Source organism: Dermacentor silvarum, chromosome 7, assembly GCF_013339745.2.
Source record: "Dermacentor silvarum isolate Dsil-2018 chromosome 7, BIME_Dsil_1.4, whole genome shotgun sequence".
NCBI lineage: Eukaryota > Metazoa > Arthropoda > Arachnida > Ixodida > Ixodidae > Dermacentor > Dermacentor silvarum.
This window is the reverse complement of record NC_051160.1, coordinates 56,394,407-56,420,447: the sequence shown is the minus strand read 5'-3', so window position 1 is coordinate 56,420,447 and position 26,041 is coordinate 56,394,407. Positions and strand designations below refer to the sequence as shown.

At 45.6% G+C, this 26,041-nt stretch overlaps 1 protein-coding gene across 1 annotated transcript; it reads right to left on the bottom strand.

The window, feature by feature from the left end:
* LOC119458876 (protein-cysteine N-palmitoyltransferase HHAT) lies at positions 1-26,041 on the bottom strand. Its single transcript, XM_049671485.1, has 10 exons — positions 25,903-26,041; positions 20,765-20,832; positions 18,650-18,760; positions 15,564-15,758; positions 11,079-11,303; positions 7,762-8,087; positions 7,082-7,117; positions 5,572-5,773; positions 3,064-3,202; positions 1-440 (listed from the first exon to the last, which is right to left on the bottom strand). Exons 1-10 carry the CDS (start codon positions 26,039-26,041, stop codon positions 250-252), a joined length of 1,632 nt encoding a protein of 543 aa, XP_049527442.1. The 3' UTR covers positions 1-249.

Genomic DNA, 26,041 nt, shown 5'->3' with positions numbered 1-26,041 from the left:
TTAACAATGAAGGAGCGCAAAGAAAAAGTCGCAGAGTCATGACAATCCGGGCGTCGCCTCGGCAAGACATGCGAAATGAACTATCATCCCCACCATGAGCTTTATACAGGAATGATTCGAGTTTCGGTACTCTGCGTGCCTGCTTCCTCTGGAGACAGCGAGTCAGGCAACTAACTCAGGATTCACTTGCACACCGTAAGCACTTATTTATCTCCCTTACCACGAGTATTTACGAGTATTTACGAGTATTTATGTGTTTGAAACGATGCGCTTCCGTAGAGGACAAGGCGATGAACTAGGTGCCTCCGATGTTTGCGGCGGACTGTCATCTTGGTCCGCCATCTCAGGCCTACGTGCTTTTTCCCATTCCAATATGTCGATAGCAACTTGTGCTTTGCAGTAAAGTCCGACCAGAAGGGGTAGCAGTGGGAAAGGAAATACTGATACCCAGAAAGGAAAAAAAAGAAAGAAATAATAAATCAGACGTTGTTTCCTTCATGGCGCCCATTTCTTTCTTTTTCGAATTTACTAGAATTACTCCTCGAAATCTCCAAACGCTTCCATAAGCAGGTCGTATCGATGACTGCATTGAGTAAGCAAATAACACACTTTTTTTACACGCACACATTTGCATAATATTCGCGCACATAATTTCCTAAACAGAAACGTCCCAAGATCATACATTTTCGAATTTTCGGCAGTTTTGTACGGACTATGATTCTGTCCTTTTCCATAGCAGTCTTTTGTGTGTGTGTGTGTGTGTGTGTGTGTATGTAGCCTGCTGTGAATAGCACAGTGTCACATTTGCGTGTGGGTTATACTAAAGTGGCCGATCAGTCCACCGCCTGGTCGCGCCAATTATTCTAAACGTCACTGCTTATGTGACCATGGGAATTCGAAAGCCAGGGTTCGTATTCACAAAATGCTCTCATACTAGAATTGTTCGTAAGAGCAAATTCGAGCCAATTCTGACATTGGACGTATTATTCGCGAAAGAATTATTATTATATTACTACGAAAGAAAACATTTGTCAACGTAATTCAACAATTTGGCGTGCGCAGTTTTGCATTTGATACGATCGAGGCGGATACTTAATTTAATTGCATGTGCTAACCGAAAAAGGCAACAGGCATTACAACTATTACTATCACATTCTATGGGGCTCTACAATACTGCGTATTTAACGTGGATGCTTTTTTTTTAGTTATCCATAAAGCGTATAGGTTTGACGTGCTCTGCTGATGTTAAAGGAGACGCGGGTGGTCAGGCAATCTTGTTTTCGGTGTTGATGTTTGCAACCTCACACTGCCTCACACGTGGCGAGCAATCTGAATTGCGCTAGAGGAATGCGGGCCCTTCAGTCGCGATTTTCTCTGTAACTAAGACGTTTTTCTGTCGTGAAGGAAGCGCCGTGAAGTTTCTGGAAATGTATTTTAGCGTTATAAGTACACCTAATATTTTTTTTTCTTTCATCATCGTCACTATTATCAACATCATCATCGTCAGTCTAGCTTTTTATGTCCACTGGAGGACGAAGGCCCAGCCATCTCCAATTACCCCGAACTTCCGCTTGGCGATTGTAAGTTATGCCTGGAAACTTCCTAATTTCATCCCACCACCTAATTTTCGCCATTCCTCGATGGCGCTTCCGTTTCCTTAGCACCCATATTATAACTCCACTAGACCACCGGTTATCTGCCGTACGCATTACATGGCCTGCCCAGCTCCATGTTTTAGGTGCGAAGCACCTTACGCGCCCGGGCTGTCGACGTCTCCTGTCGTCGTCTTAGTCATGGTAAGTAAGCGCCTCGTGCTCGAGCTCGGCACGCGCTCGTGCCACTGCTCCCGCGTTCGTCGTCGTCGTCATCTTCCACAGCTAGCTGCGTTGCCGCTCATCATTCCAGCGTACAATTTCACTTCTCTTCTGTCGCCGTAACGGAGAGGCCGCGTTTACGGGGTTATGAGCCATCGCTTAAGGCAGTATGAGCCCATTAGCGGTGCATGACTGAATGTATCGCACCTCCCCAGGTTTAACGTTAGTGGAGCTGCATTTCGCTCAATGGGTCATTTGACACTTACGCATAAAATTTAATTCACCGCTCAAACCGAGCCTACGACTTAACTCGTGCTAACTGTAATAATTAACAAAACTAAAACAGTAAGAAAGGCATCCATAATGGCCAAATTGCTGAGGGAGTTAAAGAAAACAATGATGGTTTCGCTAATACTTCATGGTAAAAGACATCATCAAGCTTGTCCTAAAATAATAATAGTGACGGCTTGGCCGCACGGCGAGCTTTTTTTTTTTCATTTTGATGTCAACTGGCGGCTACTCCCGGTTGCTCTTTAATCCCCACCGCTATCTTCCTTTTTCTTAACGTAACGCCTAACACTTTTCGTTCCATCGCTCTTTGCGCAGTCCTTAACTTGTTCTCGAGCTTATTTGTTAACTTCCAAGTTTCTGACTTATATGTTAGCACCTGTAGAATTCAATGAATGTACATTTTCTTTTCAACGACTGTGGTAAGCTCCCAGTCAGGATTTGGTAATGCCAGTCATGTGCACATCAACACAATTTTGTTCTTCCATAAATTTGTTTCTCATGACCAGGATCCCCTGCGAGTAATTGACCTAGATAAACGTACTCTTGCCCAGACTCTAGAGGCTGACTTCCAATAATGAATTCTTGTTATCTTGTCAGGTTATTAAGCATCGTCTTTGTCTTCGGCACATGAATTTTCCCTCCTACTTTAACCACTTCCTCGGTTAAGGTCCTCAATAATTTGTTGCAGTTCGTCCCGAGTATTGCCGAACAGGACAATGTCATCTGCAAAACGAAGGTTGCTGAGACATTCCCCGTTAGTTCTCACTCCTAACCCTTCCCAGCTTGAGTACTTCTTCTAAGTATACAGAGATCTTACTTTAACCCTTCCAGCTTGAGTACTTCTTCTAAGTATACAGAGATCTTACTTTAACACTTCCCAGCTTGAGTACTTCTTCTAAGTATGCATAGATCTTACTTTAGTATCCCATGAAGACGTACATGCGACTGTAACACTTACCGAGCAGCTTTCTGACTGCACCACTCGCAATGTCGTAATCGGTCAAGAAGAAGAAACAGCTGCCGTAAGATCCGACTAGGTTGACCGCACACAGCATACCCTTGAGTATAGACTCTCTGACAGGTCCACATCGTGTCGTCTGCGGTTTAAATGGGTGTTCTATGACTGCGGGGCCACATCATGTATAAATAAACTGAAATGGACTTTGGTAAAATCATACTGGGCGGTTGCTCTGTTAATTGTAGTGTCTGAAAGCCACGGCTGACGTCATGATGGACGTGCAACTGGAGATACGCGATACGCTTAATCTAGTTATACGTAAGTTCAAGTAACTAAGTGGCACCTGAGTATACCATTTTGCAAACATTTTCCACTCGATGAAAGTTTCGCGCAACAAGATTACGATGATATATATATATATATATATATATATATATATATATATATATATATATAACGCTAAACTTCGATGTCACTGTGAGTGCTGCGCGCTTTGCCCCTTGCAGTCTGTTTAGCGTAGCCAAACGGCCCCCGTCGTGGTTATCCACCCAACTTTTTTTTTCTATCTCTATTGCTGTCTCTTATGCGGTGCAATTTAACCGTCTTATTCGTTATTATTTCTGCCTAGAATTATCCACAAAAATATACGACATCGTGTGACATGGCAGCTTGGCGTAATTATTCCTTCCTAGATGGTAATCATTTTTATCAGGTAACGTGTTTTATGCAGGCCGGTCTGCAAAAATGGCATGATTCTTCTCGTGCGGCTACCCTCCAGCACTGAGACGCCACATCTTCAGAAATCAATACCGTTAAGAACCACTACTCCTATTGACGAAAGAGCTGTTTGCCATAACTGAGAAGACGATGCCGTCGTGGCCCGCTGTTTACTCTTCTTCTGTATTCTGATCGATTCGTGCGTTTTGAATATTTCAAACTCTTCAACTTCTTTATTTTACATACAACTTAACTATTCTCAACTCTTGTTTAAGTTCGTTTCTGATTCTCATTGTGTTTTGGGTTACACAATTACTGGCCATTCCCCCAGAGTCGGAGTCGCGCCACTGACTCGCAAGGCTCCTCAAGTACTGCTGTGACTATAGGGAGCGGCACTGGTCGCACGTGTGCGTGCACACCTGCACGTAGAATTTTAGTTGTCTGTGGTTGCGTAGCGTTGTGAATAAGGACAGGATTTAGATACCGCACAGATAGGTCTTTTCTACTTCCTCTTTCCCACACGTGCAAGTTCTCTCTCCCTCTGTCCTCCCCCTTTACTTCTTTTTGGCTATTGTTCGTTGATATTCAATCGGTCTCCAATCTCAGATGTGACAGCTAAACCAACTTTTTACCTTCTCAAGAATTCCGTTGGGCATACGTGAGGGCATACAGTGAGCGAGCTTGACTAGAGCGAAAGAGAGAGAGAGAGAGGGAAAAACATATATACACAACCAGGCACGTTATTCATAAGTTGTTCTGCTAGGGCACCCGGCACCTGAGGAGCGGATGCGGGGATAAAAAGGGTTGGACAGATTTTGTGTCCGTTCCGCACAGAGTAGTGTGTGCACCACGGTAGGAACGCGAATTTGCGTACGCTCAACGCCCAAGTCAGCCGGCAGCGGAAAACGGGAACGCTGCCCCATGGCTTTGGCGCAGCCTATTGAGTAGAGCGTCACAGGCCGATTGTTTGGGCTTTGTCACTTTTACTGTCAAACTCTCGGCGATTTTTTGAAGACTTTCTAGCCGACAACGCGCACGCCCTCCCTGCGCGTCGATGCGGTGAAAGCTCGGCAGCGCCGATATTTGCTATCGCAATAAAAAGAGACAAACACCTTAAGGGAAGAGTAAAACACAGAGATACGAGAACAAACAGAGTAAATCACGTACGCTATTTAGTGGTAGCAGGCGGCGCTCTTAAAGTCTGTCGTGAAGGCCGCGTAGGCCACGGCGGCCGCATTTCGACGCGGGCGAAATGCGAAAACACCCGTGTACGTAGATTTAGGTGCGCGTTAAAGAACCCCACCCAGGTAGTCCAAATTTCCGGAGTCCCCCACTACGGCGTGCCTCATAATCAGATCGTGGTTTTGCCACGTAAAACCCCATAATTTAATTTAATTTAAGGCCCGTAGACCTCAGGAGATTTAGCAACGCAAATATAGCATTCTGCGCGCAGCTTCTTCGGGAGCACTGGCGAATAAATTCTTGTTCTGATCGTGAAAATTTGTCCAGTCTATCAAGCGCTGTGAACATCACTTGCATATTGGCATTTATTACGTGGACAGAGGAACTGATAACGTTTAAAAATTGATTGTGTGAGTGAGACCCCACGGCCTCGGTTGGCGAGGCATAGATAATGTACGTGAATTGACTAAGACTATAAAGCCTCGGTCGGCGACATAAGAATCCGGTCGCATTGCCCTCGGAAGCGGCGAATAAGTTTAAGCGTAGCGCGTAACTTATAAAATAACCAGGAGCAACAAAACGAATCTGTCAATGTAGAATGACACCTACGAGCCAGGACCGCACGGGAGCCGCGGCGGCGATCCCCACGCAAATCATCTCCGCCATGACGAGCAGGTAGTTGGTCGTGGTCCACAGGAGCATGTGAGGCTGCACCGTGTGCCAGAGGAGCACGAAAGCAAAGCTAGCGCTGGTGCCCAGAAAACGCCACCAGACCGTCCAGCGGTTTGCGATCACCGCTTTGTAGAGGTACCTGCGCACAAATGGGCGGAGACAGACTTCAAATCAAATAAATATGTATTCCAACATCAGGAATCAAGATCTTTAGGTCCGTGGCAAAACATTATGAGGATACAACGCCCATGTGAAGTGGGCAAATAAACGCCACACAACTAACCGTGATGGGCACAATTGTGTTTGCTTTTGCTCGACGTGTAATTTCATGAAATGGTTGTGTTTATGCACTGAAATGGTTACAACTTCTACCGGGTGTTCATACGAAGACTTTAAGTAATACTTAAATATAGCCGTTTTCAAATAAAAGGACGTTTCCTTCGGAGACATGCCGTCAGTTGTGGCGACCATGGGGTCACGGGTGACAAGTAGTAATAAGTCGCCTAATAACAAAAGTCGCTTATCAACAAAATTACCATTGTAATTGGCAAATTGAATCGAGCTCTTCGTTCAAGCCATATCAACTTTTAGGATCTGGAAAAAATCTGATTACCCACGGAACTGTGGCCCGACGAAATTCGGCTATCAGAGCACGATAAACCGAAATGGAGGCTGTAGTGAGCGGAAAGCCGCACCCCTCGTGACAGAAAACCTTGTTGTTTTTTCTGACAGGCAGTCAACGTAAATAGCAGCCAAAAAAAGATTTCTAGATTATCCCTAACGCGAGAAGTCAGCTTTAAGCGTAATTCGCGCATAATCGTATTCCTGTTTAGTCGTGACAATAGGCCCAGGTCTTTTAAGATCGGGTACAGCACGGGAAGTACTAATATTTGCAAACCATGCTCGAGCGTGCAGTTTATTTCTATAATCTATTACGCAGCGGGAAAAATACTACGCAAATGTTTTTGCAAAAAAAAAGAAACTATTACGAACCACTATCTTAAACAATTTGTTTCATAAACGCGCACAGTGATGCTTACGAGGTCCAACCAAAGTTCATCGGCGAATATTTTCCCAACATCAGCATCAATAGGAACGAATGCATCGCGCGGTAAGCTTCCTTATTTTTTTTTCTCAATCTGGTCTTGCAAGTGCGCAATGTTAAATGAAGTAATTATCAGCCTGATATATGTAAAGAAAACATCACCAAAGCACCTTCCCGAATCTCCGAATTATCGTAGTATCTGAAACGGAGATTACTGTCTTCAGTCACTGAAACGAAGATTACTGTCAACATGAGATGGACATATTTATAAAACATTGATGCATGAGAACGCGAGAGTTTCTATAATTACAGAAGGAGGTCTTAAACTATTACGTTTTATAAATGAGACATTCAAAACTGCCTTACTGAACAATAATGTAGCATTAAAAAAGAATGACGTACTTGACTATCCATCTGTAGAGTGCAATATCGAAATACCTGCGCGAAGGAAACAAGCAACAACTATAACTTAGGAACAAGAAAAAGAAACAAGCAAGAGATGTCTGCAAAGCACTTTAATTTACCGATTGCCGTATATATAGAACAGTATACAGGGTGTCCCAACTATAATGCACCAAGATTTAAAATATGCACTTGTCATGTAGCTGGAGAGAACCAAGGTATTGTTGTTTACCGTCGCTTGGAGATACTCAGATTGTATTTTTTCTTGCATTCCGCCTAATTGCATAATTATTCTTAATTAATAAATCAACTTCTTAAATATATATAATTAGATGAAAAGTGTCAATGAGAAAATTGTAGAGCAACATGAAAGAAAATCCCGATACAGCTTTCCGTCGCTCATTACGTGCAACATAAAAGTGTATTTCCGAGCGTGAAAGAAGCCCGCGAATACACACAAAATTTCAGCGCGACCTTTTATTTAATGATATATATTTGAGAAGTTGACTGATTAATTAGGAATAATTATGTAATTAGGCGGAATGCAAAAAAATATCCGAGTATCTCTCCAAGTGACTGCCAACATCATTACCTTGTTTCTGTCCAGTTACGCGGCATTTTCATATTTAAAAAAAATCTAGCCGCATGACAGTTGGGACACCCTGTGTGCACACACTGACCGCCACATGTTTGCCGCGGTGTGGATTCGTGCCGTGCAGCGAGGCCTGAGGTTCAGCCCCTCGCAGACGCCGTCCAGCCAGAAGAACATCGTCGGGACGCCGTACGCGAAGTTGTACTTGAGGTAGAACTGCAGGGCACTCAGGTACACGAGTCCAGCGAGCGTCCAGCCGGACTGCGCGTGGAACCAGCGCGGAACCATCGCGGCGCTCGGCACGTAGGCCACCCGCAGGAATCCCTCCATGACGCAGTAACCCAGAACCAGGCGGACACACCACAGGAGGAAATGCAGGAGACGCTTTCGGTTCCACGCAGGCGGACGGTAGGGCTGCGCAAACCAAACGAATCGGCCTCGGCTAGCTTAGTGTCACGTTTGTAGTGACGGTGAAGAGCCAGTGAGTGCCAAAAAACTGTGAGTCACGAATCTAGATACAGTTGAACCCGAATATAGCGAACCCACATATAACGAATTATTGTGTATAACGAACATCAGTAAAATCTCACTGAACATTTTTGTGTATTTTTTGTGTTTTATATATCCAAATACTTATATATCGAACTTTTTTATTGCGATAGCAATTATATGGACACTTCAACGGGATTTTTGCCGTCGGCGTCGCCATCGCCGTCAGGTTCCGTATAGATTCCAAGGGCGATAAAATCGTCGCCGCGCGCCGTACGAGTAAAAGCGCGCGGGGGACGCGCGCTATCACGGAGAGCCAACGCACGGCGGAAAGCAAACGCGATTGTCGCCCAAAAGGCCGTGGGGTATGGGGGGGAGGGAGGTGGGGCGACGCTGTGCTACGGCACCAAATGCTTATCATGCAACACAGCGCAAGCAGAACTGGCAAAGCAATCTCCCACGCGAAAGCAAAAAAAAAAAAAAAAAAAGCTGGGAGGCAGCGCGGGAGGGACGGGGGGTGCAGCTTCTACTCTGCCAACAAATACGCTTGCACTGGCTGTGGTGCCGTCGCCCCCCGCACCGTCTCTTTATCTCCACCACGGCTGGGCTCGACTGGCGCGCGCACTCGCTTCTTAAGAAGCGAGCGGGCGCGCGCGTCAGTCGAGCCGGGCCGTGTCTCCACACGGCTCTGACCTTTATCCGCTGTCCATTCGCCGCTCAGTTTCCGTTGAAGCGATAGACCACACGATTCTTCGCCCGCTGCAGCGGCCGCGCCAGCGTTTTGACAGTCGTTGTCTGCGGTCATTCAGTGTGATCTATTCATGTTTGCTTGTGTGCGATGACACCACGCTTGTCAATTCAGTTAGAAAGCGAATGTGTCCAAGTTTATGCGGCCGATAAAACTACTGTACTATCCCTTCTCCGAATAGCTCTCTACCAATTTGCTATCGCAATTGATGCTTCGCCTTTCGGGCGAAACTGCGAAATTTTTTGTGATCTCCTTCAGATTCAATATATCCGGTTTCAACTGTATTTATTTCTGTATAACGCGAACTTGTGCCCTGAAAAAAAAAGAAAGTAACAGTCGGAACACGACGATAGCGCGTCTTTCGTGGAGCGATAACTTTGCAACACCTGTTACAGGCCGGTGAGACAAAGTCCGCATGTAAATACTCTGCGCTGCAGGGCTGAGCTCAAAGTGGAGAATCCTGTTTGTCGTGATGTTGCAAATGCGCTCTTCAGTTATGTGCTCAATCCATCTGCACCAGATGGCTCAGAAGCTGCCGCTTTTGAGGCAAGGGGCGGTGCCTCAGAAGCGGCTGTGACCAGTGGTGACGCGGGTGCTCGATAGAAGTGCAGTGGCGTATATAAACTGCACAGACGATGGTAATATGGTGCCTTGTGCAAAGTGGGAAGCTTGTGGCCCTGCCATCGCGATCATGTTTATCGGTGCTACTCAGAGAGAGGGAAACAGATAGACTTATAAGGCATCCTCCCTGTCAGGTGCTATTTTACTCTCTGGAATTTTGATTTCTCCGAAGCCCTGGAATTTGATCAGATCAGACCAGACAGACAGATATATATATATATATATATATATATATATATATATATATAGAGAGAGAGAGAGAGAGAGAGAGAGAGAGAGAGAGAGACAGACAGACAGACAGACAGACAGACAGACAGACAGACAGACAGACAGACAGACAGACAGACAGACAGACAGACAGACAGACAGACAGACAGACAGACAGACAGACAGACAGACAGACAGACAGACAGACAGACAGACAGACAGACAGACAGACAGACAGACAGACAGACAGACAGACAGACAGACAGACAGACAGACAGACAGACAGACAGACAGACAGACAGACAGACAGACAGACAGACAGACAGACAGACAGACAGACAGACAGACAGACAGACAGACAGACAGACAGACAGACAGACAGACAGACAGACAGACAGACAGACAGACAGACAGACAGACAGACAGACAGACAGACAGACAGACAGACAGACAGACAGACAGACAGACAGACAGACAGACAGACAGACAGACAGACAGACAGACAGACAGACAGACAGACAGACAGACAGACAGACAGACAGACAGACAGACAGACAGACAGACAGACAGACAGACAGACAGACAGACAGACAGACAGACAGACAGACAGACAGACAGACAGACAGACAGACAGACAGACAGACAGACAGACAGACAGACAGACAGACAGACAGACAGACAGACAGACAGACAGACAGACAGACGACAGACAGACAGACAGACAGACAGACAGACAGACAGACAGACAGACAGACAGACAGACAGACAGACAGGACAGACAGACAGACAGACAGACAGACAGACAGACAGACAGACAGACAGACAGACAGACAGACAGACAGACAGACAGACAGACAGACAGACAGACAGACAGACAGACAGACAGACAGATAGATAGCTAGATAGATAGATAGATGTCGTCGCTAAACCCGTGCATTCACGCGCTCACTAGATAAACATCTCGTACCCCTCAAATCAACTTCGAATCGATAATGATTTGTGTGACTCAGGAGAGACAGCAGAACTATGCGAACTTACGTTTTTCCTGTCATGATGTTCAATGAGTGTATGAGGGTACCTACATTCCATCAGTTTATTCTCTTAGCTTCGATCGGCGCCAATCAACTTTTCTAATGCGACGCATTCAAATGACGCATTCATCAACATATTCATAAACGTTCTCTGCAATAAAACAATATGTCCTCCGCTAAGTAAAGTTCGAGCCTTGAGAGTACTTATGTAAATAAATAAATAACTAATGATAAAATTTATAAGCCACGGCGCATAGTCTGCTTTAGAATAGATACGGCAAAAGTCGTACTGCAAGCCAGCACCGATACCTCCTTCATGAAGTCGTCGTAGTTTGTCACCGGACCCACTATGAGAGCCGGGAAGTATAGCAAGTAGGCCAGAGCATGCAGGACGTGCTTGCGAGCATCGCTCGGCGCGCTGGATGTTCGGTCGATGAGGTCTGCGGCGACGCTTACGCAGCGGAGCACGTTCCAACCGGTAAAGAAGACGGACGCCTCGATTGACCGCTCGCCACCAATCACACACGGAGAAAACTGCGAACATGATACGTAAAAACAAGCAAAAAAAACAACAAAAACAACTGGGACAACAGAACAGAACAGGCCAAAAGAACAACAATAGATACAGTCGAGCGCAAGGGAACATAAAACAAATCGCTTAAAATTTCCCCTCTCTTCTTCTACCTCCTCCCTCCCACACTGCGGCCATAGCGCCACCTGGTTCAATAAATCAATCCAGTCAATCAAATATGCAACAGAATACAAATTGCAATTCTGCCACAAAACCTATTCTCTTGCTTTATTTCAATCTTCCAGAGAATAGCCTGACTAATCAGTGCATGCAGTGTAGAAGATTGTACTAAAATCTATCAGAGTACCAAAGTTACCTAGTGAAATAAGAGAGCAGCATGAAAAAAAAAATCTATGGCGAAAGACAAAAGAAACGAAACAACTGTTGTAAAATTAGACCGTGTGGTATTTCGTTAGTAGTGTTAATGGCACCGAATTTGAGATGTTCATTAATTTCCATTATTTCGTCCATTTTCTTTTCCGTTGCTGAGGTGTTTTAGAAGAATTAACGAAAATACTTTAACCAAGCAAGAACATTACAACACTGCTCGAAAAGCAGGCATACCGACTCCATCAACTGCTTTTCGAAAAGCGCTCAACAGGAACCAAAATGATGTATCACTGGGGGCGTTTGCGTTTTACATGTATTTAAGCAGGAAGTGTGCGACACACAGCTTTTGCATACGTTTAAAAACGCAATATTGATGATCAGGGAATTTGTGGCGCCAACTGCTATTCATACAATCTCTTCTCTAGTTATGATCACTGCTCCACATTTCCAGATTTCTTGCGAGCCTTCGCAGAAGCATGCGATATAACACCGTTCTCGTCGAGCACCCGACAGAATCAATGTTTCTTTCTTCATTTTTCTTTCTGTTCTTGCTTTTTCGAGTCGCTCGCGAACAGCTGCAGATTTATGTCCCGGGAATCCGATTTCCGCGAATCAAACACTGCGCGCGGTTTTCCTGACCGCCCGAAGCCGGACAGCATAGTGGCGCCACCTGTCCGCGATTCCTGTTACCCAGGCACCTGCCCCGATTCAGAAACAGGTAAGGTACTCCCTATTTATTCCCTCCTACCTATACTAAAAGGTAACGCGACACCTTCGCGTGCTTCGCCGCGTTGGCGCGCTATGTAAGAATTCTGCCGATAACACGTTGGAATCTATGTGAAATGACGCTTTCGTGTTGCGGCTATGATTAAGCGTCACTAGTCTAAATGCGATACGTACGATTATTCTCGTCGTATGGAACGTGTAATACGCGAGGTTTATGTTTATGCAGCGACCAGTTCACAACTTCAGTGTCGCGCAATGGTTATATGTATGAACTTACATGGTCTGCAAGCGCTGCCGAAATTCAAACACCAAGAGGATGCAGACATCGACGCAGCGACATCACGAGCACAAAGGTGATGTTTAATAATTGTCGAGTAAAGAATGATGATGACAGGTGCATTCATAGAGGAGTGCGACACAACTGCAAATACATTTAGGCATTCGATGCGCCTTGTGTGAAATGGGCACGTGTCCTTTCTCAAATATTTGTCAAGCATAGCGCATGCTCGTGGCACATACGCAACGTCCCAAGAATAGGGAAGTCCAAGTTTAAGAAATCTAGGAAGATCAATGTAGCCGTCTAACATCACATGGCGATGTAAAGGGGCCTGTGTGATAAGACATGTCAGTTAGCCGAGGTTACCTGTGATACAGGCGTTATGTTGTCATTTATTATTTTATTGCACGGGAATAGAGCTGCGGCCTTTGACACTGTTTGGTGGGTCAATTTCGTGATACGTAAACCGGTTTGCTGTGTCCTTTAAGTCGAGATAACCACAGACAGACCTACGCGAAACCGGAAGGGGGGGGGGGAGGAGGGAGAGAAAGTTCTACTTTACCATGACGACCATAATTACGCGCTTTGTGCTTATAACCCATGTACCACCTTGTGGAGGGCTTGATTGAAGTATACTTGGTTTAAAAACAAAACGCCTCATAGGTGAACAAAAAGAACCCTGCATATTATGAGTTTTGAACTGTTCCAATACCTGAGCTTGCTATACGTACTCACAACTTGCTGGGGCATTTCGATTTAAAGGCCTTGTTTTAGGGGCGAAGCTCCTTAGGGTGTGGGTCTTTCCCTCCTCTGTAGTAGTAGTAGTATGTAGCCACCTCTAGTTTATGATTGCTCAATAGATGGCGTTGTGTGTATATAACGAGACCTGGAACGCCAAAAGACTCTACATCAAAGGATACGTTCCTGTCGTTTGCATCGATGATGCAGATCGTACTGCTGGTGGGGTCGCCGTGTATGTAAAGCAGACAGAAAAGGCGCAAGATCTGAAACTACTACCAACGATACAGAGCCACAACGGCGAATACGCTGCCATTGATTTGGATGGGGTCATCATCATGACCGCCTACCTTGCGCCCAATCTCTCCACTGGGGACGTCAAGGCGTTCATCGACGAGGCAATGCGCAGTACGACTGGAACAGACCGTTTCTACTCGTCGGCGATTTCAACGTCGACGTTGCAGACAGAAGTAAGGACTGGTTGATGCAACACATGGCAATCAGATATGGACTCAGATGCATATCGTTAGACCACCCGAAACCAACCACCATCAGGGGAACTTGCATCGATGTAGTGTTTGCCAACTTTACGTTAACACCCATACAAGAACCACTTTCCCTGCATTTCAACGATCACAAAGCGGTGATAATGAAGGGATCACGTAAACCAACAGTACAATAAAAGTTTGATGTTTATTATATACACGGTGTTTCACACTCTTTATATGATGCACTGGGCGAATTCCACGGAAGAGTTTCACGGTTTACCGATGATTCCCTCCGGAGCTTCGCCCCACTCATCATCATTCACCCCATGGATATGCTGTGATTTTTTGTTGCTGCCCTGTCAACGGTATACTAGCTATGTCTTTTGGATAGTAAAAACGAAATGACAAAGCTCTGCACCACGTCTCGCATTGCTACTGCCTGTAATGGTTCTTGAGGGCTGTACTCACAACAACATGGCGCAACACATAGCGACAACAACAATACAGTGAGGACTGTTGCTGTTATGCGCATATTATTTAAACATGGATGCTTCTAGCGGGTCAGAGTTGCTGCAAAAAAGTACAGGATACTTCGTCTCTAGGACCTGTGCAGTGTGCAGTGTGCAATGTGTGTTTGTGCGATGACATTTTGTGTGGACAACACAACTCCTGCGTGTAGTGTGTGAAAAGTGCACAACCGCGCATCGGACAACGTGTGTAAATAGTAGCTCATTGTACGATTTCATAATCACCTGCCACCTACCTCTCCCTGTATCTCCCACTTCCCCTTACCCCTGTGAGGAGTAGCAGGCTAGAGACACGCTCTCCAGGCCGACCTCTGCTCCCTTAATTCATTAAAATCTACTCCTCCTCCTACAGGATACTTAAGTGAAATACCAATAACGTTATCAATTCGCGGTTTCGCGACTTGTGTGCGCGATTAAGTAGTACACATTGCAAATATAATTGCCGCAAGCGTTTCTGCATCTCGCCCTTGTCGAAATGCGACCGCCGTGGCCGGGAATCGAAAGTGCGACCTCACGCTCAGCCGCATTTCGATGGGGGCGAGATGTATAAACGCTTGCGGCAATTATATTTACAATGTGTACTACTTAATCGCGCACACAAGTTGCAAAACCGCGAATTGATAACGTTATTGGTATTTCACTTAAGTATCCTGTAGGAGGAGGAGTAGATCAGGAGTACCCTTAAGGGTGCTTTCTGACTACATCTCACAGCCATACACACTTTACGGGTATAAGGGTGCGAATTATAGACCGATTTTCAGCCTTAATGCCCCCGAAGGTGTAAGTTAGTTTACGGTGTAAGGCACGTTAAAGGACATCACGTGGTCTTAATTACTTTCGGAGCCGCCCCTCTACGGCGTCGCTCATAACCCACAGTGTAGTTTCGGGACAATAAAACAAGAAATTTAATTTTACTTCAATTTAGTTCACATACCTTTTTTGCAAGAGTTGTGCAGCGTTATGCACAACTCTTGCTCATGTTAGCCAGGATAAAACCACCTGGAGCTGGAACCACTACAACCACACCCACGTCATCGCTGCTTTGCCCATTGAAAGCTTTTTTCACAACCAGTCTAGATCGATGCGCACGCCGGAAAATTAATGTAGCAATGTAATAAATATTGAGCATCCACTCACCTCATACCGAGGCATGAACGACAGTGTCGTGGTGGCCACCACCAGCGCACCGACCACATACACCACGGATCGGCGACGAAGCCACACCGAGACGCACGACGCCGTCGCCATGATTGCGGTTCTGATCCACAGATCCGTCGGGAAGCACAGAATCATGAAGAGGAGTGAGTAGGCCACGTAGAAATGCTGCAGGAACTGCGATGTCATCGCACGCACAAAACGAGTATGTATAAGCTCGTACTACGCGCTAAACAAACACTATAAAGGAACACACTTTAAGCTGGCAAGAGAGAGAGGGACAGAGGAATAATTTCTGAAAGCTGATGGCGGTAGCCCTGTTATATGCAGGGCTTGGTGTGTTTGGAACTCACATGAAGAAGAGAAAAAAGAACATGTTTGAAAAAATAACGCAGAAACCATCGACAACGATCATCATTGTAAGCGAATAGCCTGAACTAACCGGCGAACGAACGAACGAACGTGCTAGTGACAGTCCGCCTCATTATCGCCGATCCCCGCCACTCGGTTGCCTCAGGGTACGCGCCCTTTCTCTCGGCGCCTTTCCTTCGTGACAGCCGTGAAGAGCGAACGTGTCTAAACGCGTCCACTCGGCTTTAACGTCGTCAGCCTTCGACGGAACGTTTGCCTGCGCTGTATTTTTCGTGGGTGAGAATATGCTAGGCATTCTCGTCCACCGCATCCATCCCGAGGCCATACCGTTAACCTACACGCACCTCCTGCAACGTTATCGCCTTTCACGAAGAACATTATCGCCGCCTCATAATGTTATGACGCGAGAGGAAGCCGTAATATGGTGAAAACTCCAGACAAACACATATCCACATTTCATATCCACATTTCATCCACGCCATACACCCCGCGCTGTATGCCTATAAGTGCCCACACTGCGATCAGTGTGCAACGCTTTACCACATGGTATGGGCTTGCGCAAGCGCACCACAGCTCATACCCATAACGCACCGCACCACACGGCAATGGGAGGCAGCGCTGTCCAGCTCCGACTCGACGGACCAGCTCAACCTGGTCAACGGAGCGAGAAGGGCAGCTAAAGCCGCTGGACTCCTGGACTGAGGTGATCACCCATTGCAGAGCGGAGGAGTTACCTACCTACGCTCGTATGCTCTTTTGCATAAAGCTTATTTTCTCTCTCTCTCCACGAAAAAGGCACCGCGGGGCGGACAGCGAGACGTGCGGCGAACGAGCGAGCGACTGTCTGACTGTCTGTTGCTCGGAACGGCAGTGGCAGTTCGCGCTGAACTTTATCGTACGTATTATTATGTTGATTGTAATGATTGGATAAACTTACTCGGGAACGGCCGAATTAGTGTATATGGTAGTCGGCCGAGGTAGCATGACGACACGGATCGAAGTGCACCGGCCTTGTGCTATCTAGGAGGCATTGGCCGAGCGTCTCAACGCGCTCGCTTGCCTGCGAGGAGTTCGTAACTCGAAGGACCGCTCAGGGGCCGTTCAATTGGGCATTGATGCTTTCGCATTCACAATGGTGTCCTCGAATTTTTTTTCATGCCACCAATCATTTATTATTATTATTATTATTATTATTATTATTATTATTATTATTATTATTATTATTATTATTATTATTATTATTATTATTATTATTATTATCATCATCATCATCAGCCTATATTTATGTCCACTGCAGGACAAAGGCCTCTCCCTCCGACCTGTCTTGCGCTAGCTGATTCCAACTTGCGCCTGCAAATTTCCTAACTTCCTCACCCCATCTGGTTTTCTGCCGACCTCGACTGCGCTTACCTTCTCTTGGTATCCATTCAGTAACCCTGAATGGATACCGGTGATCCATCCTACGCCTTACATGGCCTGCGCAGCTCAATTTGTTCTCTTAATGTCAACTAGGATATCGACTATCCCCGTTCGCTCTCTGATCCACACTGGTGTCTTCCTTTCTCTTAACGTTAGTCCTAACATTTTTCATTCCATCACTCTTTGGGCGGTCCTTACCTTGTTCTCGAGCTTCTTTGCTAGCCTCCAAGTTTTTGTTCAATATGTTAGCACCGGTGGAATGCAATGATTGCACACTTTTATTTTCAACGACAGTGGTAAGCTCCCAGTCAGGATGTGGCAGTGCCTGTCGTATGCACTCCAACCCAATTTTATTCTTCTGTATATTTCCTTCTCATTATCAGGGTCCCCTGTGAGTAATTAACCTAGATAAACGAGCTCCCTTACAGACTCTAGAGGCTGACTGGCGATCCTGAATTCTTGTTTCCTTGCAAGGCTATTGAACATTATTTTTGTCTTCTGCATATTCATCTTCAACCCAACTCTTACACTTTCTCGGTTAAGGTCCTCAATCATTTGTTGTAATTCATGTAATTATCACATGTACCCCAATCAGTTATTCCTATTTTTATTCTCTGCCGCCCCACAGCAGGCTTCTCTGCACACACATTCTTAATGCGGGAAAGTAAGCTTTCAAGGCGGCCTGACAAGAACTGTTTTCTCTTTGATCCATTTTTTGGGGGTTTCAATTGTTCCTTATTGCTTATAAAGCTACCAATCATCTACATTTACACTATTATACCGATTAAATGTCTTGACTTCGCAAATTATGTATTATTGTGCAGATACAAGGCATTACACTTTACACACCTTGCTGGAATACTGGCCAAAGAATTCTTACTCGTTATAAGGGAAACAGGAAACGAGGAGGCGGCCGGAAAAAGGAGTTAATCATACAACGTGGGTATCAACATTGATACAAAACACAGGAAATAAACCGCGAAATATGTCAATAGAGGCAGAATACTTATTACATGTTTTTAGAGTCGAGCCATAGGACAATAATAGTGATGATAGTAGTAATAATAATTCAAATAATATAAATAATATTGATAATAACAATAATAATGAAAACGATGGGCAGTGTCGTCGGGAGAAACTGTTGTGCATACGTGTGTACCGTTACATAACAGGCTTACAGTAGTACGTGTGCATACAATCAGTTCCCGAACCACTAAACAAAGAAAACGTAAAGAAGACAGTTGCCGCAACAAAGCATGTTGCGGTTATTGCCTCACCCGTGACGCGAACGCCGCCAGCAGCTGCCCGACGACAAGGTGAGTCAGAATCCAAAATTTCATCGACCACAAAAGTGTGATGATGGCGTCCCATTCGAAGTCGCCGTAATCCTGAAAGCGGTGTGCGACATTCCTTGAGGTTCTCTACAGTTTAACATTAGAAAAGATCAAATGTTGCGTAAGATTACGTGAATTACATCGCTCAGTGCGCCTCGACCCGTGTGCCGTCTACACTCGTCATTACAGACAGCACCAATAAAGTGAACCTCTTTTATTTTTTTTAATTTATTTCACAATGCTGCAGGCCATGACAGGCCCACGCGGCGACATTGGCAGTGGTGATGCTGGTGGACTGTCGATTATTGTGAAAATGATTATGCGCGGTGAAGTATCCGCGGAAGTATATGGAACATTTAGTGGAGTTACGTTGTTTTTCGATTTCTCGCAAAAGCTGCCATATATGCGGCATAATGTAGGCATAAAATTACATTAAGAATGGCGGGCTCACTTCAAGCAGTTACTTTCTGCACATATAGCAAGCTGGATATTTACAGAGGGCTGTCTGTCACAAGGAAAAGAACAAAACGTACAATTCACGCACGGCAATAGAAAACATAGGATGTGAAAAAAAAGAACGCTGATTGCATTATGCTGCCCGGCCTTCCAATCAATCGTGATTCCTGCAACAGCATCCATTTAAAAGCGTACGCAGCAGTTATGTTGCACTAAGGAAGCTGTGAGAGGGCGAACATGGTAGAGTACTTGTAAAAGCCTAGAAGCTGGCTTTGCCAGCGAATTTCTGGTGAAAACTGGCTAATGACAACCTTGCTCTCAGTCGCCCAATTACGGGATGACTATTCTGTTCAAAAGTTTCGGTATTCTATTTAGAGTCTATTCAGAAGCTTGTCATGGAAACACGGTTGCATAAATATCGCTGCTCCATAAGTAGTAAACGACAGATAAAAGCATAATAACCAAAAAAATCCTACGCAATCACACATCAGCATGTAGATATACGCGTACGTGCGCAAACATTTGTAATCATTAAGGAGGCAAGAAAAATTTCTTGATATTCGTATTGTGTACTTCAAATAACATTAAAATGATTAAAAAAAAGTCAGTGGCGATTTAGCGTTAAATGCTAAAGAAATGAATTAGCATTACGTCAGACCTCTTTGAGGTCCCGAATCGGTTATATATATATATATTCATGACCACATAAAGCCAACATGCATGAAGCCAAGGAAAGGCGTAATCGTGTTGCTGCTGAAAGTTTACACCAGCACAAATGTAAAATACACTTGGCTACTGCAATATTAGCAGTGTTTGTCTGGTTGAGTTCTGCGCCACCAGGTGGCTGAACCATGCAGGAAGCTCACGTTTGTGCATCCACTCATCCGACAAAACGCCCAGTCCGTTCGCGTGTACGGGAATACCGAGCAAGCTAAAACTCTCTAATAGAGAGTGTTCTCGTGTCCTGTATTCGGGTAAGCGCAGGCGGACTGGGAGTTTTAGCGGATGAGCGGATAAGCTAAAACTCTCTAATGGTCGGCATTCGGCGATGAACCCGCACAGGTGTGCATGAGAGCACTCGATATTTGCATAGGCACTTTTGTATTGGTGGTGAAAATCCAACTGCCACCAACAGCTAATACCGACCACGGCAATGGTGCGAAAGAGCCAATTCGTTATAAAAACGTGTACACAGTAAACGAGCTAACTTGCGCTCACAAACTGTCAAAGCCATTGCCACAAGGATGATAGGTAATCTATGAGAAATATAATGCACGATAACGTACCAACTAGAATTACCGGAGCTCGCCACAAATGTACAGTACAAGAATAGTGTTAACGCAAACCAGATGCGTCAGTAGCCTTTTAAAACTAAAGAAGCGCTTTTCACGCCTTGGTCGAGTTTTTCTGTACACTAAATGTGTCGAACACGACTAGTGTCATAGTTTAACAATTTACTACGCAGGATTCCCTATATCTATGCTTCAGACTAAAGGTAAATCACTGTTCTTACAGAGACGCTGTCAAGCGTACGCGAAAGCTGGTGATGCTCGTAAACGGTACGACCATGCCTGAGCGTTATTGAAACATCAATGACCTTACCCTTTGCTTGCATTCATAGCGATTGCAGAATCCTCGGACTTCTCTGTGAAGGGCAGAGACGATCTCAGCTGTTGACGAGAGAACAACACCATATACGCATGCGACATGTGCACTTAACTTCCTTTACTACCAGAACTGAACGAAATGTATGCATCGAAAGCAGATGGGCACGGGGCTCCATTAAGAATCGTAGCAGCGCGGATTGTCATGGGCCTTGAGCTATGACACTCATACTTGTCTCATGGAGTAACCACACAAGTCGTCTCATCAAGACTGTGATCTTATTTTGTTTTGCATTAACCACTAAGTTCTAACAAGATTACCTACCTTATACCGCCCGGAACTTATTCGGTGGCAGACAATTTCACAAGATATGCACCTTCTTTTTACAGCGAAGCTGTTAAGCGCTAGTCTCCCTAGAATCGTGTCCGCGTGTAGAAAAAACTATCATCATCAGCATTTGCTTTGGCTCCATGTGGGTCGCGGTTTCCTGCCAGTTGTGCCTTAGCACCGGTGTCAAAACGGATGATGGGTGGCCCATTGTTATACCCTCACCACCGCCGATGCCTATTTCACAAGTGTCGCGGACTCGCGATACTTGACGGCGGCATGTCCCACCAATCGTTGTTTCTGCGACTAATTATAGTAGGCGACTTCAATGCTCACCACTCGGCATGGGGCTATCAGTCTTGTGACAAGAAAGGGACCAGCCTATGAACAACCTCTCTAGAGCTTGGCTTAACTCTCCTCACAGACCCAGAACGCCCCACTCGAGTAGGTAACAGCGTCTGTCGAAACACATCACCCGACCTAACATTCAACAAAAACATAGAATTCGCCAAATGGGAAAACACAGAAACTAATGCAGGCAGCGATCATTACATCATAGCCACCACATTTTCGCTCACTAAAATCAAGAAAAGAAAATTCAAAGTGAAAGATACTAAATTGGACACCTTTAAAGACATTAGAAATGAGTGGGAACACATCGCAATCACAAACTTGGAAGAGTGGACATCCAGCCTTATCGAGGACGCGAACAAGGCCACCACCGAAGCCGAGATCGAGGAGGAGCACCCATCCCCTGACTCACGGCTTATACACTTGTGGGAAACTAGGGAAAGTATCCAGAAGAGATGGATGTCACAAAAACAACAACAACACCTTACGTAGGAAGACAGCTCAAATCGACAAACAAGTCGAGAAATACACGCAAAAATTGAGCCGAGAACACTGGCACCAAATGTGTGACCGGCTCAATGGTCAATTAGCTAACAAGAACTCTTGGTTTCTACTCAGACATCTAATAGACCCCGAACAAACCAAATCAATCACAAGTAAGAACATGCAGAAACTAATTCATTCGTATCCTGGGGAGAAGAATGACCTAATACAGGAACTGCTGAGCAAATACTTCAACACCAACAAGGACATGCCCACTCCAGCGAAATATGAAGGAGAAAGCAATCCAGCTTTAGATAGGGATATAGACGTAGCAGAAGTTGGAGCCGTCCTCAGCCAGATTAAAACCACTTACGTTGCCGGAGAAGACAGCATAACAAACAAAATGCTCCGCAATTTAGATGATCGCTCGATCAGCGAAATCAGTAAACTCTTTAACACCCACTGGACCGAAGGAAACGTTCCACCTAGCTGGAAACATACCAAGGTCATCTTCATACCGAAACCGGGCAAGAGGTTAGAACTGGGAAACCTTAGTCCAATTTCTCTCACCTCCTGCTTAGGCAAGGGCATGGAGCATGTAATATTAAACAGTATAAACCATTACATTGAGACAGAACACCTACTACCTGACACGCTAATTGCTTTCAGAGCATGTCTATCAACACAAGACATTATGCTTCAACTGCAACAAGACATTCTTGATCCACGCCCAATAAGAGCCACTCGTACCATACTGCGCCTGGACGTCTGTAAAGCATTTGACAATGTAGCACATCAGGCCATCTTAAATGGCCTATCTCAGTTAAATGTAGGCGAAAGAACTTTCGCCTACATTCCGAACTTGGAATGCACAACACCCTAGAGCAGCTGATCGAAGCACACAAAACAGCACAAATATCACGGCTATCAGACACGATGACGGGACTACACATCCTGAGTAGACTGAACATTAAACCCATATACACCACGGGAGGCAGAGCACCATTACCTCTCGCATTCAGACATTACCTAATAATCAAGCCAATACCAAAAACACCCTGGCGGGCAGGCACGGCTGCAGGAGAAAAGCCAGGGCAAACAAACTACGCGAAACCAAACCGAGGTGTTTGGTTTCGCCAACCAGGGACACAACACATACACCCTGAGTGCCGTGGACGGAAAATCTAGAATCGTAAATGTGGCCTCAACTAGAGCCGCATCAATCAAAGAAGCCGAAGTAGTGGCCATAGTACTGGCTATCATGAACCCAACAACCCATACTGTCCCTAGTGACTCTAAGAGCGCTATTCTCAGCTCTATGAGGGGCAGTGTGGGACTAAATACAGCCAAGATCTTGAGAAACTTCAATCAGGAAGACAGAACAAAAATCAATCTTGTCTGGGTCCCCGCTCACTCGGAAAATCCCGGCAACGAGGAAGCACATAAAGTGGCCCGAGGGTTAACAAACCGGATCGCGCCCTCCTTGGAACCGGATCCCCCGATGGGAGAGGTAGTGACTTCCTACAACGAACTTACCAACCTATACAAATAGAACAGGAGAATATACCCAATACCACACAGCAACCTTACGAGAGCGCAGGCCACTATCCTCCGCCGAATTCAAACTAACAGCCTTATCACTCCTCATCGCTTTGCGATCTTCACAAATGGGGAGGTTGACTCAATATCCCAAAACTGCGACAAAAATGCCATAGCAAACCAAAGACACATCCTCTGGGAATGCGAGGGCCTTCCCCCACCCAGAGAGCTTCTGCCAGTTCCGTCTGAAACTACATGGGAGACCCTAATACGGTCTCCAGAAGAAAAGCTACAAAAAGGAATCATTGCCTAGGTGGAAGAGGTCACCGCAGACAAGCGGCCTTCTACAACGCCCTGAAATTTCTCTTAATAAAGTTGTTTCCTCCTCCTCCACCAAACGTTGTGCCCCTTTGTCTCGTGACGTAGAGATCGCGCTAGCGCTGTTATCAGCAGTTGCCCTTTGGACTCTCTATGGTACGGACTCTCGTTTAACCACATCTTCCAGGATCCTGACGTCTGGATCCTGGTGATGCTGTGCAGTGTGCTAAAGTGTGCGAAAGGACCTTCTGCCTTATGATTCCGCGCACCCAAAAACAGTGAAAAGAGATATCGCGACGCTGTGACTAAGGTCTGCTTTAAAGAAGTTTTGCGAGCACACAATGGACGACAGTTTTCAGCTACAGATATCGAGGTTGGCTGCAGCCGGGTTTCCTTCGGTGATTATAACCACTGTGGCTGAATCTTTGCTCCAGAAAGCGAAAGGGTACAGCAGACAGCCTGAGGCCATGCAGAAGCAGAGACCACTGGTTTTGCCTTACATGCAAAAAATCGTCCACAATTTGAAAAAAAGTTGCTACAGGCATGACGTTCCGGTGGTTTTCTCGGCCCCTAACAAGTTTTCTAAGCTTTGCGCCCGCATTTCTTCCGATTCCGTGCGGAAAGAAGCACGCTACTAAGCCGGTACTGCGTTGCGGTGGGCGTCGTATACGAAATTCCGTTGAACTGTGGCAAGTCGTATATAGGCCAAGCAGGCCGCTGCGTTATTGACCGCCTAAGGGAGCATGTTTTATCGATTACAAATGGTGTGGATTCACACCTGCCGTTCCATTGTGCCTGGCATTGCTGTGCTCCATGGTTTGATGACACGCGCGTGATAGGAAGAAGCAGAGAAGTGTTAGCACGTGAATTGCTCGAGGCGTATCACATAAGGAAGAAGAGTGATGGTTTTATCAGTGTGCCTTCTGTTTCCTTGTACAAAAGTGAATGTTCGTTTTTAGATAGCGCAGTGAGGTAGCTTTTTACACGTTCTGCGCCATGTCTTCGTGCGCATTCTTTTGGGAAGTAGATATATTTGGGTGATGTGCTGGAAATAAAACTAGTTGTAAGTTTGCTGCCCTATCCTGTCTCCTTCATTCATTTTCTTTCTTCTTTTTCCTTGGGACACAACTCATTCGTTTGGCTATGAACGCTGTGGTTCATACGCTAGTCTATGACGATGGGGAGGACTTGACACAGCAAACGCACTACTTGGCCATCGCGCCAAGCGAAAACAAGACACCGGTGTCCTTGTTCTTTGACGAACATGCCGAAGACGCTCAATATAGTGAAGAATGATAATATATAAATTCACTATAGCAATATTCACAACAGCAGACCCACCATAGTCACAGCTTCGCTGGCTTCCATCTTCACAGTAGTGGAAGGGCTCTGAATTTTTTTTTTTTATATTGCTTTCCTTTTTTTGTTCTGCCCACCTTCACCCAGCGCATTTCTTCTTCTTTGTTTAATTCCCGACAAAGTCAGTGCGTCTCGCGCAACCAAGGCACTTTAAACCTTCCTTAAAGAGACCAGTCCCAACGAAATACTTTAATGAGTTTCTATGTCGCGTGTTCTTGGCATGTTCAGTGTATGTTGTGAATCTGTGACGTGTACTGTGCTCGGCATCTCGTCGTCCATAATACCAATCTGGTGCACACCCAGACACACACATGCGCGCATCACACACACACACTCACACACACGCACACGCACGCACGCACGCACACACACACGCACCCCCCCCCCACACACACACACACATACACACACACACTACGTAAGCTTCGAAAGGGAAAAATTCACTGTTGTCAAGTGAAGCAGTCCTGCCATGGCGAATGGGCCGCAATTCAGCCGTTAGGAGAGTATCTATCGCCCTCACGCAACTCCCCCCCCCCCCCCCCCTACACAGAAGAAGAAAAAAAAACAAAAACAAAAAAACTAGGGGAGAGAAATAGCTTGGCATTCACATGGAAAAGGCGTATGTATACCCGGAAAAGCTAGATCCTTGATTAGCCTTGCTTTGTTCGTTTCATTCAGCTCATTCTACTTAAATCTTACGCAGGCGTTACTATAAATAGTGTTTCGGAGTACTGCATCTCAGAGAAAATAAATTTTACCTCTCTTTTGTACGACACTGTAGGCGGCGTAGAACAACAACAGAGGCCATGCAGTCCAGTGGGCGACGCGGAGGTAGCCATAACGCGCAATGGTGTCCACGACGGCACGTGCCATTCTGGCAAAGCTGTTACACGTCAT

Excerpts from the sequence above, each read along its gene's own strand:
- LOC119458876 (XM_049671485.1), bottom strand. The coding sequence starts at position 26,041 with ATGACGTGTAACAGCTTTGCCAGAATGGCACGTGCCGTCGTGGACACC. Across the intron at positions 11,304-15,563 it reads CGTTCATGCCTCGGTATGAG|TTTTCTCCGTGTGTGATTGG; the intron begins GTGAGTGGATGC and ends TCATGTTCGCAG. Across the intron at positions 5,774-7,081 it reads CTCTACAGATGGATAGTCAA|GTACCTCTACAAAGCGGTGA; the intron begins GTACGTCATTCT and ends ATTTGTGCGCAG.